Here is a 16,380-nt window from a genome sequence, read left to right on the forward strand (position 1 = left end):
TTACAATTTTGGATTTATGTGAGACAAGGAAAGGTTCATAACGCTATTCCTGTACATCTCTGCTCTATAGTGATTGAATTAATGGCTTAGCTGAATTCTCACACCTATACCCTCATCCTCAGATCAGAGGAAATGGGTGACAGAACATTCTGAGGAGAAATGTTTGGAAGTACTGGGTAATGTGAAAAACACATTATCTATGCAAGAGGATTGGCAATTTGCATTTACATAAGCATTTCACAGTGGTCCCTACCTGTAAGTGGTATGCGGAACATAGACTTCATGAGACGGGAATTCTAGAATTTCTTTGATTGGTCGACCACGGTTTTCAGGATATGGCTTCACTGGCAACAGCTCAGGAGTAATGCAGAATGCAGGGCTCTCACTGACAGCCAAGATTTCGGTTTTGATTTGACCTGAAACATCAACAAATATGCATTGGAACAAATTTAAAGCACTCCACAACTCCGTTCAGAAATGTCTCCAAGCACTTCCTCATTGATGAGCCAACCCCATGATTAATATGCAGTGAGCAAACTGACTTTTGACTTTACATGTGGAAGAAATAACTGAGCAATGCAGGATTGACTTAGTGGTTGCATCGCACAATTCCCAAATATCAAGTATCCAAACTTCATATTGAATTCTCCTAACCTTTAGCTGTGATACTTTTTACAATAGCACCAACTGTACCAGATTGAACTTAGTATTTGTAAACCTTAATATACATGCAAAATAATGATGATGATTTGATATTATTTTAATTTCACATTTGTTTCAGGCTATTGTGCTTATATAATAGCTTTAATCAGTTATATTAAAGTACATATTTAATGAATAGTTTTCTAGACCAAGTTTGCGGATGACACTAAGTTGGGGGGCAGTGTTAGCTGTGAGGAGGATGCTAGGAGACTGCAGGGTGACTTGGATAGGCTGGGTGAGTGGGCAAATGTTTGGTAGATGCAGTATAATGTGGATACATGTGAGGTTATCCACTTTGGTGGCAAAAACAGGAAAGCAGACTATTATCAAAATGGTGGCCGATTAGGAAAAGGAGAGATGCAACGAGACCTGGGTGTCATGGTACACCAGTCATTGAAAGTAGGCATGCAGGTGCAGCAGTCAGTGAAGAAAGCAAATGGTATGTTAGCTTTCATAGCAAAAGGATTTGAGTATAGGAGCAGGGAGGTTCTACTGCAGTTGTACAGGGTCTTGTTGAGACCACACCTGGAGTATTGCGTACAGTTTTGGTCTCCAAATCTGAGGAAGGACATTATTGCCATAGAGGGAGTGCAGAGAAGGTTCACCAGACTGATTCCTGGGATGTCTGGACTTTCATATGAAGAAAGACTGGATAGACTCGGTTTATACTCGCTAGAATTTAGGAGATTGAGGGGGGATTTTATAGAAACTTACAAAATTCTTAAGGGGTTGGACAGGCTAGATGCAGGAAGACTGTTCCCGATGTTCCTGAAGGGGTCACAGCTTAAGGATAAGGGGGAAATCCTTTAAGATCGAGATGAGAAAAACATTTTTCACACAGAGAGTGGTGAATCTCTGGAACTCTCTGCCACAGAGGGTAGTTGAGGCCAGTTCATTGGCTATATTTAAGAGGGAGTTAGATGTGGCCCTTGTGGCTAAAGGGATCAGGGGGTATGGAGAGGAGGCAGGTACAGGATACTGAGTTGGATGATCAGCCATGATCATATTGAATGGCGGTGCAGGCTCGAAGGGCCGAATGGCCTACTCCTGCACCTATTTTCTATGTTTCTATGTTCTTGGTTGCCAGCAACATGTGGCACTGGCAACTTGCTGAGAGGAGTGAGAAGTGATCTATTGTCATCTATATTCTAGATCCTATTCTGTAGTTACTGTTCGGGAATATTTGCTATTAGCAAGGAGGGAAATGGTCCTCAATATTCTGTTTCTGATAGTGCTGGCCCCAATGCAATGAATCCATCTGAATGAGTGATTGAAATTAGTAAGTTACTAGCACCCTCAAAGGCTTGAAGCTGTATCATGGTACGTCAGGGCCTGGTGGGATCCAACTAATATTATTGAGAAGGGCAAGAGAGAAGATTGCATGAACCTTGACAAAAAACAATGCCTTTTCTTACCACACGCGAGGTCCTGGAGCTCTGGAGAGCAGGTAACACTGTTCCTTTATTTAAGAAGGAGAGTACAGAGAATTCAGGGAATTATAAACTGGGTGAGCCTCACCTCAGTGGTAGGGAACCAATCGAAACGATTCTTTGGGATAAAATGTAACCCCATTTGGAAGATAATTGGTTAATTGGGGACAGTCAACATGACTTTGTACTTGGCAGGTCACATCTTATTAATTTAATTGAGTTTTTTGAGGAGATGACAAAGGTGAATGATGAGGGGAGGGCATGGGATGTTGTCTATGTGAATTTTAATAAGACATGTGATACAGTCCATGGTAGACTGATCCAGAAGATTAAGGTGCAAGGGATTAACAGTGACCAGGTCATATGGAGTCAGAACTGGCTTACTGATAGAAGACAGAGGGTTATAGTGGAACAACAATATTCAGGCTGGGTGTCTGTGATCAGTGGTGTTCCATAGGGATCTGTGCAAGGATCTCTCCTGTGGGTGATATATATATATATATATATATATATATATGACTTGGATGTAGGTGCATGGGATTAACAGTGATTTGGCTAAATAGATTCAGAACTGGTTTGTTGAGAGAAGACAGAGGGTTGTAGTGGAAGGACCAGATTTGTGGCCGGCCTTGTTTAAAGGGAGAAGGCCAACATTTTCACACAGAAAGTCAGGGCTGCCAACTTTCACGCTTTGAGCGCGAGTCACGCATTTCAGCCAATTCTCACGCTCTCACGCTGATGACAGAATTCTCACACTGTCTTCAGTTCCTGCACAGTTTGTCTCTTTGCGCCACATGACAGCGGTCTGTGCGGTCTGGGGAAGCGTGTCGGTTGACGGCTGTGAGTGACATCGCGTCTCTTCTCTTCTCTCTTGGTCAGATGTGCAGCCGCCGACAACATGAAGCAGTCAGAGATGGAACTAACCAGGTGAATCGGTTGTAAAACATGGGGGGGGGGGGGAATCCACAATGAGGCCAAACATCTAGGACAGGGTTCAGCAACCTATGGTACACGGGCCGACTCCGGCCCGTAACCCGAAAAACCCCGTATTTTTTTCCAATTCATTTTCGAGGGGTCAGGGCAAGCGAACCGACCTGGGAACTGCAGCCAGTCCCTGGGACGCGAGCTGATCTGGGAACTGCAGCCAGTCCCGGGGCACGCAGAATGCCAACTTGATCAGTATGGACATATTGGACCAGCCCATGTACAGGCTTAGAATGACAATTTAAGCAAAATTGCCCCCACTTTCCCCATTTTGATTCTTGAGATTAATATCCCTTTGCTCTGTTAACAGCGTTAAAGTACTTATGAGGTAGAGTCTGGAAAGGGAACATGTTATTTTTTTTTGGTTTGCTTTAATTTGTTAGTTGATTGTTAGTTGACTGACATAATTTCTGAAATGGTCTTAAAGTAACTTAACTGTTATAAAGCAGTAATAAGTGATTTTTGTCCAACCAATTGGAACTTGCATAAAATGTTTGCATTATTAGCAGGGCTTCCAACTCTCATGCATTGAGCATGAGAGTCACGCATTTCACAAAATTCTCATGCTCTCACGCTGATCACAAATTTCTCACGCTCAAAAATCTGCAGGTGCTGGAAGTTCAAAATAAAGCACAGATAGCTGTCATGTGTTTTAGAGGTGAGTAAAAACCATGAAGGGAATATATAAGGTGAATGCATAGTCTTTTTCCCGGGATATGTGATTCAAGAACTCGAGGGCATCGGTTTAATGCAGGGCTGTCAAACTACCGGCCCACGGGATGATTTTGGGGGGAAAAAGTAGTTTAGTTTCTCCCGTGCAGATGGTGCGATAGGTGAGACACGGCGGTGGTCCCAGCACCAACCCCCCTCCCCCTCCCCCCCCCTTGAGGCACCGCTCACACCTCCCACCCTCACCTCCGGCGGCTCTGTGCCCGTTGGCTGCTCTGTCCACACCCCATGGAGATCTAACCCCGGCCAGAGCTAGGAGTAGACCATGTGAGTGGGGGCGTCGGTGCCACCTCCGGAACCGCAGGAGATGAATCTCGGGCTAAGGCTCTGATGCCCGACCCCCGGGTCACTGACCCTCAACTCCCACGGACCACAGCTGGACACAGAGCACCTGCGCCGGCCCGCATTCCCATCCATAAAACACAATGACTGGAGATATGTATTATCCCTCTAAGGGCAGAAATCAGAATCTGAAGAAGGGTTTCGACCCGAAACATTGCCTATTTCCTTCACTCCATAGATGCTGCCTCACCCGCTGAGTTTCTCCAGCATTTTTGTCTACCGCAGAAATCAGAATCATGTGTTCATCTTTATTGACGTGACACCATAATAAATATATTACAGAAAAAATAATTTAATAGTGTGGCACGGCGGCGCAGCGGTAGAGTTGCTGCCTTACTACCACATGGGTTTTCGCTGGATATTCCGGTTTCTCCCACACCCGAAAGAAGTGCAGGTTTGTAGGTTAATTGGCTTCTGTAAATTGTCCCTGGCATGTAGGATGGAACTGGTGTATGATATATTACTGGTCGGTGTGGAATTGGTGGGCTGAAGGGCCTGATTCCATATATATGTTTTACATATATATTTTTATTTAATTGAACCATATACGATTGAATATGTGGCATTATTTTTGTCTCGTTTCTATAATCAAAGGGTAAGGTTGATTGATTTATTTGTGCAGAGCAGTGATGGAAGTTCCTCTGTTTTTTTCTATATATATATATATGCATAACAGCATGAATTATAATCTGATTTCCATACATGAATATAGTCATTCATGTGCTGCACCTGTTGATCAGAGCCTGGCTCTACTGTGGAATGTAATTAGGGATGTAATTTAGCCCAACCTTAATCATGCCTAATCCAATTTAAAACATAAATGTTGCATTCAAGTGTAAGTTAAAAGACTCGCTACAGTAAGTATCAGATTGCGCAATTTCAAGCTGAAAATTGCAAAAGCTCTCTACCATGGGAAGGGGGACACCCCCCCTCCCACACCCTCCCCCCTTGGTTGCTACACTCCCTTGCAATTTCTCACTCTCAACTCTCACCCAGTGTTGGCAGCCCTAGAAAGTGGTGCATAGATGGAATGAGCTACCAGAAGAAGTGGTTGGGGCAGGCACAATAACATCATATTAAAGATATTTAGACAGTTATATGGATAGGAAAAGTTTACAAGGATGTCAAGTTGCCAGCAGTCGCCTGAAAAACCGGCAACTGGAACGACGACTGTCAGAGTGGAACACGCACACACATCGCTTCCTTCACCAGCCCGTTATGTAGGCGGGGAACAAGGCAAGCTGAGGGTGCGCTGTCTGAGTGAAATTCACACGGTGCAAAGCCAATGTGATACAGACACACACCGCGATGAACAGGAAGGTTGGCGCTGTAATTAAGACGGCTAAAGCGCAGTGTACAGTAAGTCCTTTAAAAGTGGGGGGGAGATGGGGGAGAAGGAGTGGAGATAACTTTTAAGAAGCCAGGGATACACGGCTGTGAAACTCTGCAGAGATTTAAAAATGGATGCTTACGGTTTTTTTTGCCAATGAGACAAGGAAATTCACTGGTCAGCATCGGCTACAACCTATGAGAACCTTCGACCTCCTGGCAACCCACTAGGACCTCCTGGTGACCCATCTACGGCACGAGAATTCTCGCTACTCTCCATGGCGGCTTCATTCTGTTCGCCGCTAAGTTTTCAACATGTTGAATAATTCGTGGCGACCATAATGAGGCCGCGACTAGTTCCCAGAATACGGGAACTCCTCACAACCATGAAGGCGCGAACATGTGGCGACCATGTGACAACTGCATAGTCTCCTGCAGTCACCTAAAAATGGCCTAAGTGGCCCATAACTCTCTCTTGAATTGGCCTCCACTGTCTTCTGTGGCAGAGAATTCCACAGATTCACAACTCTCTGGGTGGAAAAGTTTTTCCTCATCTCAATCCTGGTTATAACATGGGCAAATAAGCCCAGCTTAGATGGATATCTTGATTGCGATGGACGTGGGTCTATATCCGTAGTGTAAGATTCTATATAACATTGAATCACTACCTGTTATGGACCGCAATCTTCTCAGGGGTGCCGATGACCTTTTTATCTCAGCCAAAAACTTCAGCAAATCTTCATCACTTAGCTTGTCACCTTCCTATTAATAACACAACACAAAAAAAAAATCAGCATTTAAAGATTTTCATATGATGGAGCAAAAGGTGGTAGTAATCCCCTGATTTCAAAATCAAAATGAATAATATTGACTTCGTTCTATCTGCAGGTTGGCCCCCAATGCTTCTTGTATTTGTTTCATATGAAAAATGAACAAAGAAGAAGATTTAAAGGTCTGACTGAGGACATTTAAAATAATGTGAAGAGATTTGTTTCGTAATTTGGAGAAAGGTTTCATCTTTCAGAGGCATGCTGGTACTGATTCAGTTTTTAAGATTTAGATTTTACTTCAAAATGCCTTGTTTTGAAAGCCACATTACAAGAAAATGTGAAAATAGATATATCCAAGAAACTCTCACAACAAACTAGTCAGAGGTAATATTATGAATGACCAACTGGATGATTTCAGGTAGTTTACTGATGAATCTGAACCTGAATCCTTGCACATGTCAGTGGATTCAAAATGGAACAGCAAAATACATGTCTGTTCAGTTCTAATTTGGCCACCTTAATCAGTCAATCAGTCAATGTCTATCCAAGTGATGTATCTGTCCCTAAAAATCCTCTCCAACAACTTTCTCACCACTGGTGTCAGACTCATCAGTCTGTAGTTCCCCGACTTGTCCTTGTTCCCCTTCTAACATAACGGTACATTAGCCACCCTCCAGTCTTCCAGAGATGTAAACATCTCTGCGAGCACCTCTGCTATTTCCCCCCCTATCTTTTTCCAAGGTTCCTTTAAACTTCCACCCTATCACCTTAAACCTACTATTTGACATTTCCATCCTGTGAAAAAGACTCCAACTATTTCTCTACATCTTTCATAATTTTATACACTTCTATCAGATTATTTCCTCAGCCTCCAATGCTACAGAGAAAACAACCCAAGTTTGTTCAACTTGTAGCTAATACATTCCAATCTAGGCAACACTGCTGAAATCCCCTTTTGAAGCCTCTCCGATCCCCCCACATCCTTCCTATAATGCGGTGATCAGAACTGCATTCAATACTTTAAATGTGGCCGAACTAAGGTTTCATAAGGTTGCAGCAAGATTTCCCAATTTTTATACTCAATGCCCTGACCAGTGAATGCAAGCATGCCATATACCTTCTATACCACCCTATCCACTTGTGTTGCCACTTTCAGGGAGCTATGGACTTGCACTCCAAGATCCCTCTGTACATCAATGTTACTTTAGGTTCTGTCATTTACTATATACTTCCTTCTGGCACTTGACCTGCCACAATTCATCACTTTATACTTGTCTGGATTAAACTCACTCTGCCATTTCTCTGCTCAAATCTCCAACTGACCTATTCCTGTTGCATCCTTTGGCAACCATCCTCACCATCCACAACTCGACCAATGGTGCATCTGATGAGTTGGACAAACTTGTATTGTTTCCATTCCTGCATCAGAGGTTGAGGCACAACCAGATAGTAGATAATAAAATTACAAGCGGCATAAATAGTGTTTTTCCTTGGGTGGAAATGTCAAATACTAGAGGGCCTGAGTTTAAAATTAATCAGATAATTATTTCAACGACTGCACTGAAATCTTTAGGTCCCATAGAACATAACCAACAAGTAAAAATAACCACTTGACAAGGTGCAGGTGTGTTAACAAAGGATTGGCAAGCTGCTATGCAAAGCGAGACAAGGCTGGAAATCCAAGAACACCAACATGTCCTCCCTTTGATATGTGCTTTTATTTTGCTTGTTTGTCTGCTTAAAAATATTCGAGTTCTATTGTCATGAAAGCTGCTTTAAAGCACTGTGGTCTCTTTGGTCTATACATTCATGGCGAGTACCCCACAAAGAAAACTATTTTCAACAACACTGCTCCCAATGTAACAAGGGTCTCAACTACTGAAAGACCACAAAATAAGAATGACAATAAAGTACCTGTTTAAAGAAGCTGCTGACTGTAACTGTGGCAGTTTTGAAATTGGACAAATTGCACTGTTCCTCCAAAAGAGCTGACTTTTCAGAAAGCCGTCTTTGATGTGAGTAAACCTTTTTGTCTCCACTGTTGACCTTAGCTTTATTAGAGCACATCGGAAAAATAAAGTTAATTTATTGTATTTTGAAGTACATCTAGAAAAGATTATAATAATGATCGATCAGTGAGCATTTTATCTTTGCTATATTACCACTGGTGTTTTCAACCTCCATTGGATCTTTGTCCGTGAGAGTGGAGACTATATTCATGATATTCACATAAGCCCAGGCAAAAGGCATTCGGTATTTTCCCCAGCCGCTGGCAAAAGGACTCAGCTTGAGTCTTCAACTTCTCTATTTTATCTTTATTCTGGAGAGAAGAAAACTGAGTTCAATGTCTGAAAGATGTACAGGTTATATTCATGATTATATTCATGATGGGGGAACACAGGAGAACTAGAGGGATATGGGCCATTAAGGCTGGCGGCAATAGGCATTGTGGTCCACGTGGATCAGGTGGGCTGAAATTACCCATTTCTGTGCTTTATGACTTTTTCCCCTTAAAATAGGCCACTCATCTCCTGAAGTGGCACACCTCTTAGTTTTCTATAATAGAACAATAATAATCCGTTGGCTGTAAAGCAATCTGAGATCCCAGAGTTCCTGCAAAATAGTTTTTGTTACATTTTGACTGATTTGCATTACGTAATTTATCCGTCCTTTTTCTCTTTGAACATGTTCTGGGCATGAAAGTGACATAACACACCCAGAAGTATGTCGGTCCAGGAAATGGGTGTTGTGGTGAGGAAGGGCGGTAAAGATGGTCCGTATAGCCTTCCAGCAAGATCAAAGGACAGCACATGTTCTTGGTTGCCAGCATCATGTGGCACTGGCATCTTGCTGAGAGGAGTGAGGTGAGCTATTTTTCCCCTTCCTCCCGAGCAGAAGGTAACATTAAGATCTTTTACAGCTCCTCTGCCTTGTAACATGCACAACTACAAGGAGAGCTGCCACAAGACACCTGAAGTAGGATCAGAACTTAAAGTTTGGAGATGAATAAAATATTTGCAAATATTTGAAAAAACATCAAGTACCTTTGCCGAGTCAATCTCTTTCATGACAAGGTATGGATCAGCACATTCGGCAATATCTCCTTGCTGAAGAACTTTTTCAATCTAAAAACGGCAAAATAATTTTGATCAGTGATCTCTGAATGGGCATTAATTTGTATTGATACAAATGCAAGCTTTTAGGCAACGAACACCAAGGTCCTTCTTGAGACCATATCTTTGTCCTATTTAATTAATGTGATGGGTTTCTCCAAGTATTATTCAAAAGAACAAAATCAAGGTACTGGGTTTTGATGAAGTGCAACAATGAAGCTGCATCAATTACCCCGTAATTTCTTTCACATTCACTACACCATCTAATGCACTTGAGTCGGGTAGTGAGATCTGAGAATTCTAGAGTTATAGGAGTTATAGCAGATGCCCCTGTTTCAATACGCCCGCGACTGCTTTGACAGAAAGCAAAGCAGCCTTGGAATTGCATATTATTTGGCAACAAAGGGTAATAAAAGACACATAAATGTAAATAAAAATCACTAAGGACATTAAATGAAAGAAAAACAATTAAAAAGACTCGTAATTTTCTCATTTGCAAACTAATAATCCCCATTAAAATGGATGACAACTTAGATTCTGTGCCACATTTCATCTGTCGTGGTATTCTCGTTGCTGAGGAAACCCAGAAGAGCAGAGTCTAATGAAAGGGACGATGTGATCCAGAACATTGGAGTGAGACAAGGGGCAGAAGTGTTCCCCTACTAAGTTGCAGACTGTCAGCACATGCACTCACTTCCAACTGGACAAATGGCCTAATATTCGTGGTTACATTTAAAGTGGATCACCATAACCAGAAATAATTAGCTCAATCCTCAGATACTTCCGTTCCAATATATTTTGGTTCATTTGTTATCCAATTGCTTTGAGTTTAAACTTGAACTTAACATTGATACATTGAAATGAATTTGATCATGTTTGACCTGCACCTCTCACCCCCTACTTGCCCATCAATTCTTTAACTATTTTATTACTTTTTAAACTTTTATTCTGAGTATGGCCAAGCTTAGTATCTGTAATGAGCTGAGTCGAACACATATCAAGACACAACACGTTTATTAAATCTACTAACAGCATAGATCTGCAGGACATTACATTTCCCAGCAGCTACTCGTACTAACTAGCGTAGGCAAGCTCTTGATAATATAAAGTGCATAATAGGCGGAGTCACTATTAACAAGCACTATAATTGGCTAGTATGAAATAGCCAATCTACATCTTTCCTTGTAGAAACAAAAGAAGCATCAGTGGCTAAGCAATATAGGTGGAATTATTTGGGGAAGTTTGTAAAATTACACAAAATCACCGTATCTAATGGGTGGCCTGCAAACCCGTCCATCCCGTGTGCGGTACGAATCCGCCTCACCCCCTTTCACCGGAGAAAATACCGGGGAGGGAATTGGGGAAACGACCAGGGACCTGACAGGCCGGGAAGGTGATGATAGGCGAGCTAGTCGCCAAATGTCGCGGGGAGGCCAGGGTGGAAACGTTTGCTGATAGTGGGGCTGTGGGACCTACCGTGGGATGGTATACGAAATGCGAGGCATTTGGATACGGGGTAGCAGGACGCAGTTCCTTCACTAGTAGGATATGTTGTCGGTTGTGTCTGTAGATGGCTCTATCCACTTCAATCAGATAAAAGCGCGGTTCTTCGGCAGGGCCATAGTCATGACCCAGACGGGCATGGCCCTTGTTGGTCTGGAGATGAACCACTTGTTCACGTGTGAGAGGTTTAAGTGGTTTGCTGGATTTGGCAAAGAAGTGTTTCTAGTGTGTCACGTTTGAATTGTAGTTGTTTCTGGACTGCAGGTGGAGAACGAACTTGTGACTGCAAAAGCTGCTGGGACACAGGCAGGGGAGCACGGGTTTGGCGAGACATCAGTCGTTGGGCTGGGGAACCCAGTATGGGATCCCGTGCAATGTTCCTTCGGTTGATCGGGTCTAGGTATACGTCTGATTTTGCAGGTAGGACCGCTCCATTAGTTGTTATGCGCTTCGGACAGCACGTTCGGCGAGTCCGTTGGACTGTGGGAACTCAGGGCTGCTGGTAATATGCCGAGTCCCAATGTTTTGCAAAGTTTTTGAAAGCATGGCTGGTGAACTGTCTGCCGTTGTCAGACAGAATACGTGCAGGGGAGCCGTGCACGGAGAGATGACGCTGTAACTTCACGATAACTGCTTCAGAAGTAGTGGTTTGAAGTAAATCATTTTCGAACCAGCGTCAACCAGAATAAGATAGTGTTTCCCATGCCATTCAAATATGTTGGTGGCTAACGTGGACCACAGGACAGGAGGGACCGGGTGCGGCAGTAAAAGCTGCTTATGCTGATGTGGTGTCAGGCTTTTGCAGACAGCGCAAACTTCATTTTTGTTTGTATGTATTTGGTCATACCAGGCCAGTATAACATGCTTTGTGCCCTTTGTAGGGTTGCCTCCACGCGGGGGTGGCCCTTGTGGACAGCGTCGAAGTATTTGTCCCGGAAGACAGCTGGGACCACTGCCTTGTGGCCCTTAACTATAATCCCGTTCTGTAATACCAATTCGCCGTGAACCAGGAAGTATGGGCGGATTGTGAGCAGGGTGTTGTGTTGTTTATCTGGCCAACCACGCCGGATGACTGCAGACAGCAATTGTAAAGTCTCATTAGCAGCCGTGTGTACTGCTAGGCTGCTCAGGCAATCAGTCGGAACAGACGATACCTTCATTACTGAGAATTGGTCCTGTTCAGAGAGTTGGTGCTAGTTGGTTTTGCTTGGGGCTCTTGATAGCGTATCTGCTATGTGCATGTCCTTGCCTTTCTTATAGACCATGTTGAAATCAAATCGCTGCAGTTGCATCATCATTCATTGTAGTCGTGCTGGGGCAGCATGGATGGGTTTGATCAAAATAGTGACCAGTGGCTGGTGGTCAGTTTCTGATTCAGATTCAATTTTAATTGTCATTGTCAGTGTACAGTACAGAGACAACGAAATCTATAGTCACAGACTTTACAAAGATAAAGTCCTTGAATTTTGTGCAGGCGAAAACCACTGCGAACAGTTCTTTATCGATCTGGGCGTAACGTTGTTCAGTATCAGTTAGTGTACGAGAGGCGTATGAAATGGGCTTGAAATCGCTGTCGGTAGTGGTCTGCAGGCAAGCAGCACCAAGTCCGTACTGGGATGCATCGCAGGTGAGCGTCACTGGTAACTCCAAAGCAAAGTAGGTGAGAGTAAGTGCGCTAGCCAGCTGCAATTTGAAAGTGTCAAAAGCTTGCTGGTGCTGCGGATACTAGGACCATGCAGTGTCCTTGTGTGTCAGTTCTCGCAGTGGGGGCAGATATGTCGCTGAGGTTGGGAATAAATTTCCCCAGGTAGCTGACCATTCCACGGGAGGCTCACGACGTCATTAGGAACCGGCATTTCGTTGATAGCTGCAGTTTTTGATGGGACAGGTCTGAGACCATCACTTGTGAAGACATGTCCAACGCAAGTAACTTCTGGAACTCGAAACTTGCATTTCAGGTGATTGAGTTTGAGCTGAATGTCTTTGACACGGTCAAGTACTTTCTTCAAATTGGCGTCATGTTCATCCATGTCACGTCCGTAAACGAGAATGTCATCAACAATGATGGCGCAAGGATACTCAGCAAACAATTGTTCCATCGTGCGCTGGAGAACTTCGCTGGCGGAGTTGATGCCAAAGGGCATTCTCAGAAATTTGTATCGGCCAAAGGGGGTGCCGAGCGTAGTGAGATTGGATGAGTCTGGGTCCAGTGGAATCTACCGAAACGAGCTCTTGGCATCCAGAACGGAGAACACTGATGCGTTGCCTATCTGAGCAGCAACTTCCTCTAATGTTCGCATTGGGTAATGCGGGTGTTTGATGGCAGTGTTAAGATCTCTGGGGTTTATGCAGATACGGATCTCCTCCTTGTTTTTCTTTGTTGCGACCACCATGGTGGAAACCAAGTCAGATGGGTCAGTAACTTCAGCAATAACACCCATGGAGACCATCCGCTTGAGTTCATTGTGTACTCTGTCACGTATGGCATGCGGAACATGATGTGGTGTTTCGACCACTGCAACACATGTTTATTAAATCTACTTGCAGCATAGATCTGCAGGACATTACATTTCCTAGCAGCTACTCGCACTTCGTACTTTGCTAGCGTAGGCAAGCTCTTGATAATATAAAGCGCATAATAGGCGGAGTCACTACTAACAAGCACTATAATTGGCTAGTAGGAAATAGCCAATCTACAATATCCAATGAGACACTGGGATCCTTTGTAGTGACTTTGTAGCCACAAGATATCCATTTTGTTTCCAATCACAAAATCTCATTGATTTCACATTACTGGCCAAAAAATTATTGCACAACTGTTGTTCATTGTATTTTGAAAATAAAGTTTACAGGGTTTTGAGAATTAATACATCAAAAATAATATGGTCCATAAAGATTGTGATAGGCTTTTGCTATTGATTACTTAGCAATTAATTCCTGGCCCAAAAGTTGGTCTGTGGAATTTAATTTTTTAATTTACTCCCCTAAGCCTTGAATATCAATCATGAAAGACACACCTCCTGATCAGTGCTAACCATGAAAACGTCACCACAGCTTACATGACAGACAAAGCACACGCATGTCTGGATAAAGATATTGCATGTGCCCTTTCCCTTTTGGCGGGAAATCCAGGGAGCTGTTGGACAGAGGTCTTTGTCCCAAACATTATGGAGGGCACTGTAAATGCTTTGCACAGAATTCTCGGATCAATGGAAACACCTTACCTTGATGACCAGGTAGATGTCTGGCGATGGATACGTAATGGAGAAGATTGCTGCGCGACTCAGGCTGGAGGGAGCCATTTGATTTGGATTACGAAGAAAAGCCTTTATCTGATCGCTGTTCAGGTCACAGTAAAAGTTCTCTGAAATCTGTAAGAATAAATTATATTTTGCTATCAATGAAATACATGAAGATCACTACTCATAATTCAGAAAACATTTAAAAACAGTACAGTAAGACAAATGGGGTTAAAATACAGGGCAGCCATGACACAAGTGAATGATGGAAAAGGTGTTTTGTGGCCTTAACTCCACTAATATTTCAGTCAATCCCATTTTCTCCAACTGGATATGTTTTCTGGGATAATGTTACAGGCCTGCCCCAATTTTGTTTTGCCCTCCAAAAGGCATGCAGACTTTTTGTTCGTGGACAAAAATGCTGGAGGAACTCAGCGGGTGAGGCAGCATCTATGGAGCAAAGGAAATAGGCAACTTTTCAGGTCGAAACCTTCTTCAGACTGATGTAAGGGTGGGGTGGCGCTGGAGGAAGAAAGGAAGAGGTGGAGCCCGAGGGCTGAGGGAGAGCTGAGAAGGGGAGGAGAAAGTAAGGACTACCTGAAATTTGAGAAGTCAATGATCATACCGCTAGGGTGCAAACTGCCCAAGCGAAATATGAGGGGCCGCTCCTCCAATTTACGGTGGTCCTCACTCTGGCCATGGAGGAGGACCAGGATAAACAGACTTTTTGTTCAATGGCCATCAGAAGCCCTCTCGTATATTGTCCAAGTGCCAATCCCAAGGACAAGCCTAGACATGGCTTATTTATAAGATATTCAACTACATGAAAGCAGCATGGAGCAGCTCAATTCCTTAAACATCTGAAGACTGGCTTGGAGACACACTACTGAAGCTTTGCTCCAGGAAATATTGCTGCAAGATGTAAGAATAATTCAAAGATGGAATAGGTTATTATCTGATCAACATTCTTACTTTGTCTGGGTATTATTGATGGAGTGGCACAAAAACAGAGATGACAAGAGCAATTTGCTTTTTGCTCTTTGGAAAATTCAACCTGAAGCAGAGGCGAAGAAGTTCAATAGCATTGTTCAAAAGAGAGATGAATAAATAATGAAGGGGAAAAATTATAGGGTTTTGGGAAATAAAATACTGGGATTCATTGTTTCACAACACAATACAATGGGGTGATTGTAACCTCCTTTACTATATTGTTATATGATAATGTAACCCAGCATCACCATGAAAAATCAATCGTCTCTAGTTTGTGGGCCGTGTGACAAACAAATTGGCTTCTTAGTTTAGAATAGATTAATGACAGAATGGACTGCAGAATTCATAAGAATCTGAATGATTTAATGGGGATGTATGAAATTCAAGTTATTTCATTAAACAGAAACTGTTGCCATTATTTGGCAACTGGAAGATAGAACCTTGACTGATGTTTTCTCCGCCCCAACCATGGTTTTTCTCCCTAACCCACCCAATTACAAAACTCCAAGTACTTCCCTGATTGAAACGTGCTCAGTATTGCTGAATCTTGGATCTTGCTGATTTTGTTCCTCAGTCATCATTTTGCATGTCATAGCCCTTTAAAATAACTGTTTGACAGCTCTGTTCTTTCGATACTTCTGCTTAAGCTTCCCTCCATAGAAAGCTATTCATTCAGTTTAGGAAATCAATTCATACATTAAAAGGTTTTGTGGCAAATTACTATGCAATATATTTAATGCTAATTTTTAATCATTTTTGAAGTGGACAGAGAACTGAAGGAAATTAGATTATTTTTTATCATAATGTCAATTTATGTAATAGACTACAGCTGCATAGTAATCTGTTCAGATTACATAGCTATTTGGAGAAATAGATATATAACATATTTACCTTTTTCTTCTCTTTTAAGTCGTACAAGGCTAAACTGGCAAACATTGGCTCTACTTCAATTTCAAACCTGTCAAGGAATGAATAGGAACATGCATAAAGAACTTGGACTCAATGTACAACCACATTAAGAGTTTCAAAGCTGCTTCCTTCAAAAATCATTTATTTGACCTGTTAAGACAAAATCTAACTATAACAACTTACAGTATATTAAAACAATAACACACCACCGTGGGTTTTAAGATAAACAAATCTATCGACATCCAGCAATTTTGCTGGAACCACAAGACAAAGTCATTATTTATCAAAAATGAAAATGACAAATACATAATAGTGAACATTACAAAAAACTGAAAGGGAA

The 16,380-nt window shown here is 42.6% G+C and overlaps 1 protein-coding gene across 1 annotated transcript in view; it reads right to left on the bottom strand.

The window, feature by feature from the left end:
- The window catches only part of dock8 (dedicator of cytokinesis 8), a 192,763-nt gene that overhangs the window by 105,905 nt on the left and 70,478 nt on the right, over nt 1–16,380 (bottom strand). The window contains 8 exon segments of the mRNA XM_055632820.1: nt 254–416; nt 6,185–6,278; nt 8,201–8,337; nt 8,449–8,548; nt 8,550–8,606; nt 9,331–9,411; nt 14,127–14,273; nt 16,023–16,089. Of these exon segments, the coding sequence (XP_055488795.1) occupies nt 254–416; nt 6,185–6,278; nt 8,201–8,337; nt 8,449–8,548; nt 8,550–8,606; nt 9,331–9,411; nt 14,127–14,273; nt 16,023–16,089 (846 nt within the window).

Source organism: Leucoraja erinacea, chromosome 3 (assembly GCF_028641065.1).
Source record: "Leucoraja erinacea ecotype New England chromosome 3, Leri_hhj_1, whole genome shotgun sequence".
Classification (NCBI taxonomy): Eukaryota; Metazoa; Chordata; class Chondrichthyes; order Rajiformes; family Rajidae; genus Leucoraja; species Leucoraja erinaceus.